This window comes from Microtus ochrogaster, linkage group LG1, assembly GCF_000317375.1.
Source record: "Microtus ochrogaster isolate Prairie Vole_2 linkage group LG1, MicOch1.0, whole genome shotgun sequence".
Lineage (NCBI taxonomy): Eukaryota > Metazoa > Chordata > Mammalia > Rodentia > Cricetidae > Microtus > Microtus ochrogaster.
Window position 1 is genome coordinate 41693527 of NC_022027.1, and position 5981 is coordinate 41699507.

Consider the following 5981-nt stretch of genomic DNA (forward strand, 5'->3'; position numbering starts at 1 on the left):
ACGAAACCCTTTCCTTTCTGAAGAAAAAGGACTTGGAGTGTTCCTTGAAATCTAATATCTCAAAAGATAAAAAACAATTAGTATCTATGAAAGTAGAATAACATAAGAAAGTCATATATTTCAGTAGGACCTAAGAAAAGAAAGACATTGACTCCAAATAAGGACAACAAAGAATGCCTTTATGAAGGTGCTAGAATCAAGGACATTTGGTGACAAGCAAAAGGAATGGGAAGGAGGACTCCAAGTAGAGGGGAACATAAACAAATGCAGAAATATAAGATTAATGTGCACTCCAGATATTTGCTGATCTTTGTGGTACATACATTTTATGGTGCTTGGATATTTGCTGGGTTTCATACAAAAGTGTAAAGATGAATTTTCTCCCAATAATTTGGTACCTAGGACATGTGCAATTTGTTTCCTGTTTAATAAATGTCACCCTTCTTATAATGTATTAACAAATGCTGGTCATAATTTCCAATTATTAATATACTTAACTTGTTCAATCATCATAATCGATAGCAATCATGAGTCTGGCACACTTGTGACCTTTCCTCTCACTGCTGAACAGCTCCTTTTGGACTGGTCTTCCTCGACCATATCTCGGATAATTCCAGGTTTTCCTGTATGCAGTGAGTATGATGGAGTTGGAGAGAGAAGATATTTCACGACTGAAAACTGCTATAAAGTTCAGGGATTGCACAAGCCACACCAGAATTCCATCAAGTTTCCTTTAAATCAGAACTTATGTCTTCATTGTTATGCTCTTAGATCTATGAAACCCTTGTCACTGTTTGGTATGCATTATGTTCATTGTCATATATGTATTTCTATAATAAAGTGGTACACAGACTCAATGGATTTCAAAGGGCCCATAACCCAAAAAAACATAAAACTAAAACTAATTTAAAAAAAAAAAGAATCATGAAATGCCTAGACCTTTAAGGCTAAACGCTGTCACTTGTAGTTCATAAAACCCTTTAATGAATCATGATATCTAAGCAATTTCAGACACAAGAGTATCTGTTTTCACTGATGTACCTTGCTTTGGTACAATTTAGAAATTTTCCCCTTTCATAGTATGTACTTCTTGATACCAAAATTCCATAATTACATTGTTGAAAGTTATCTGTTTTCAGACTTAAATTTTCTTGTCTAAGAAATTCCTCAGCCCTCATAATGTTGCCTGCGTGTTTTAGTCTAATCCCATGACTATCCAGTCTCCTGGCTAGAGCATGTCTCGTTTCAACTTAGGGTTGGAGGTATGTCTGAAATAAGTAATGCACTCACTGTGAGGTCCCTGAATCACCTGAACCCCAGACAGAGGCAGTGATTCAACTGAATTTACTGTTCACTGGGGCCATACTCTAGACAGGAAATAGAACACAGGTTTCCCCACATAACCCCTGAGACAGCAATGACATGAAATTCAATTACTCCTCTGAACAAACAAAAACAGTTAAGGAAAGATCTGCAAATTCATCTCAAATAAAGCCTGGGAGTGGTAGAATACGTAGTGCCAGGGGGTCTATCACATACTATGAAGCTGCTTGAAAATCTAGTGGTCCTACCAACAAAATGCAAGCTCAAGCAAGTAGGGGATTTTTATACCCAGATACTAAAATGGTATTCATAAATATAGAGTGAATATGTTGCATGATGTGTTAGAAAAGTAAATTAACTATGGCTGAAGAGTTGCCTCAGTGGTTAAGGGCACTGACTTCTCTTCCAGAAAACCCAGGTTCAATTCCCAACCCATACACATGGTGCCTCACAATCATCTGTAAATCTAGTTCCAGGGAATCTAATTCCCTCTTCTGTCCTCTGTTGGCACCAGGCATACATATGACACACACACACACACACACATATGCAAAATACCCATACACATTTTTTAGAAATTTTATATAAACAAATTTACTCAAAAACAAAAAGATAAACTTGGGAAGGAAAGGACATAAGAACAAGAACTTATTTCAAGAGCCAGTTAAGTGGCTCATTTAACTGTGCATTGGTAACAAATGCACACAGGCATACCACACACATACACACATACACACACACACACACACACACACACACACACACACACGAATAATTTGCTTCCCTTCAAATCCTGAAGCATTTATGTTTCATTAGTCCTCTCAGTATTAACTTTTTCCATGCCGTGTCTTGCTCATATTTAGTCTCCAAATCCGCCTATTGTATTCTATCTCTTTCCTTCTGTGGGCATGTGCACGTGTATGTGCCTCTGTGTGTGTTCATATGGGGTGTGCACACATGCATGTAGATATGCATGCACATGTGTGCATTCACGTCAAGGTCAGAAGTCAGTGTGGGATGTCATTCTCCATCACACTCCACCTTATTTTTCAAGACAGGATTTCTCACTGAACCTGGAGCTGACCCACTCGCTACACTGTAGACTAACAAGATCCAGAGATCTTGCCCAACAGCCTCTGGGGCTACAGACAAAAAAAAACTGTGCCCAGCTTTTCTGTGAGGGCTGGTGATTCAAACTCAAATCCTCATGCTTTCATGCCAGGCACTTTAAAAGCTGAACCATCTCCCCACACTCTTCTTACTTTTTAATGAATTTCTTTCCATCCTTCAAAACTCTCTCAAGGGTGACCTCCTCCATAAAGCCTTCCCTGCCCCCTGTCAAAAGCTTTCCTTCACACTTGCACACACTCCTATTGCTGTACTTACCACGCATGCTGTTCCTGTTAGCCACTTAGGCATGTTCCTCCATTCCTACCATTATCTGACAGTCATCAGAAAATGAGTAAAGTTCTTTGTTTGATGAAAAACTTAGGCAAATGCCTCATCACCTCAGCCAATTTTCCATCAATAGACACTCTGTACTGAAGAAAAAGTGACACTGGATGTCATGTATTCTTCAGTATAAAATTATATCAAATGAATTTGTTATTGATTTCGTTTCAGATATTAGTGAGTAGATCTGGCCTGGTCTGAAAGCCAAGCCCTGAAAGCCTACAGGTAGGTGTGAACTGTATGTCTTGTGAAAGAAACCTCAGCAGAGTCCTATCTTTGGCTGATATCACATCAACTTTTTAATTATTTGAAATCATGAAAATTACTCAATAATTCTTAGAGGCAATTTTTTCATATTCATTGAAATTGTAGATGTTTGTACAATTTTTTTAATATTTATAGCAGTAACACCTACAGAAATACTGCTATATATACAAGATATATGTTATGAGGATATTCATTGTAACATGGTTATAATTTTAAAAATTAAGTAATAATAGATTATCTATACATCAAGAAAAATGTTTAATACAATTTAACCTTCAATAAATAAAACTGATCTATGTGCACTGACTGACACATAATGTTAATCAAGGAAACCAATTAGGTTATAAAGAAATACATGTAATAGACTTTATTTCTGTACAACACAGCAAGAGCTCCATAGTTTGGTGTTTGAGATATTTACTCACTCTTACATGACAAAACCAGTAAATTCGCGAAATGTTTTGCAAAACAGCTGGAAGTGAAGACAATTGTCTTTTATGTTGTTGTTGTTGTCTGCACTTTTGAAAATTATACAGGCATGTCTTCCACAATACCCTCTAGTCAAATCACAGACATTGGGTAACACAATGTCTGCAGCTAATAACCCACCTAATGAAGTGTTGGGAAGTGAAACCAAATGATTTCATAGATACTTTAGCCCTGATTGGTCTCTCGAGTTGCCTGTTTCCTGTAGCTGAGCTTAAATTCCTTCTACAAACACAAATCAGCAAAAGATAAATATTGCACCAGAGTAAAGTGGAGAAGTCATCGGGATTTTGAATATCATTTTGCCTGGTAGCATAAAGGTAACATTACTTGACCAGATTGCAAGTAGAACGATCATTTTTTAGCATCATCTTCTCTCAGAGGTTTAAAAAAAAGAGTAACACAATTTTGTTCTTATAGGTAGCAAATCGAAACATGAAGACTACGATTCTGCTGTTTTGTCTTCTAGGATCAGCTCAGTCATTACCAGTAAGTGCAATGTGTTTACTTTATGTACTGACCAGGCTCAGCCATGTCTCCTTTACACACATTTATCTCTTCCTGCTTTTCAACAACACCACTCTGATCTGTGACCCACTTTTTAAGTTTTCTGATTTTATTATACAAAGCAAAAGACGGTAAACTAATAATGTGTTCATGCAAATTTCAATGTTTTCATTTTTTAAATGCATCCATTTTATCACAGAAGAATTTCAATTGTTTGGGCAAAGTAATAGAGTTAATATGACAGACAGAGTGAGTGACTATTTTATTTTCCAAAACAAAATGAAGATTTCTTTGGTGACTAGTTATTTGTTCATGACTAAAAGGGTAAACAACACTTTCTGATTTTTCTATGTGATAAGCAAAACATCTAAATTGGATAAACTCTTAGCTATAAAATTATATGATATACATTATAAAATATCAAACAGTTTTTACTTAACATGTATCATTACAAAACATGTTGACATATAATAGATTTTTTAATTGGGGGTGGAGAACCGTTGTTCCATTATTACTTCAGTTGTTCTAAGTTATTTTATAGGTATAGAGATAGGCTATTTGATCACCAAGTAGATTTCTCTTTGATCAAGATGCTTAAGATATACAGGGAAAATGCAACAGATTTACTATGAAAGAAGAAAACACTTGAGCTCATTTGGCACTTCCATACTCATCTGTACTACCAACAGACTACTTGGAAACACTCCAGATTGCATACTTGTCCTGGTTGCTAAAATGCAGCGATGAGAACAAAGCTAGGGAGTATGATCCCCTAGAATTCACAATGGTTACAGATATCAAATCATTGTTTAGCAAAAAAACTTAGATTGTAAGACTTTCCATGAAAAAAAATTGAATAGAGAGGATGAAACAAAATATGAAAGACCAACGCATTATTAAGAAGTTCTTGGTGCAGACTTAATGTTTGAAACAAGGTCAAAAATATGGTCCAAAAGTTGGCATCACTGGAGGACCACCCATCCTTCCCTCTGAGATGCATCCAGCAACAAAAGCACTCTGGGACCAGGCCCGAGAGAAGGGTTTATTGTATTCAGGAACTAGATCACTGCAGTGGTCCCAGTACTGACTCTGACACTCACCAGGTGACTTTGCACAGTGCAAAACTGACATGTCGCATGCAAGGCAAACATGGAAAGGTTCAAAAAACTGTACTTTAATTCAAATATTTCAAGAAAAATAAAAACAGATGTATACAGAACTAAGACTCAGAGTATAACACAAGTCCTAGCAGAGGAGAGAAACAGTAAATAAACAAGAGCCAGAGACAATCTCTGGAATCCCACATGCCCAACTTTTTCACTTGTCTTCCAGTCTCTGATTCCAAATCCAGCCAAACAAAAAATATTTGAGGACTTAAAACTGCTCAAAAGACAAGGAGCTTAAATTTATATAGCTCTTTAAGGGACAACCTGTTAGCTTCCTGACATAAAAGGATTCAAAACCTCAAACACATCCCTCCTGCTTTAACAAATATTTATATTCACAGAAGCAGATTAACCCTGCTTTGGGACTTCCTCCAACAAAAACTCCAGATCAGGTGGCATTGTTAAGTCAACAGCAACCAAATCAGGTAAGTACCCAAAAATAGCAGCAACTTACAAACCAAGACAAGAAGCATGTTAAGACTGGTAAATTTTTACAAATCAAGATTTGACAGTCTCAGTCCTCAAAAGAATTGCCCCCCCCCTTGGAATAAGTAAGAAAAGAAAGCCAGTGTACTTGCTTTGATGTTTAAATGAAGAAAGCAAAGCAGCCTCATTCTTTTTCCTTTTATTCATGTGAATTACATGAGCAAACTTTGTTTTAATCTAGAAATCTAAACTAAATATAGAAAGCTTTGAAAGTGGGTGGTATTGCCTATTTACAAAACTGTGTCCTTGAGATTCTATGACACTCTGTTTGATTTGCTGAAAATGACAGAAGAG

General features: G+C 36.5%; 1 protein-coding gene across 1 annotated transcript in view; it reads left to right on the top strand.

Moving 5' to 3' along the window:
* Window positions 1-3963: 3963 nt before the first annotated feature.
* Window positions 3964-5981, top strand: part of Amtn (amelotin) — an 11109-nt gene continuing 9091 nt past the window's right edge. Inside the window, exons 1-2 of the mRNA XM_013350852.1 lie at window positions 3964-4017; window positions 5543-5626. Of these exons, the coding sequence (XP_013206306.1) occupies window positions 3964-4017; window positions 5543-5626 (138 nt within the window). The remainder of the gene's footprint in view (window positions 4018-5542; window positions 5627-5981) is intronic.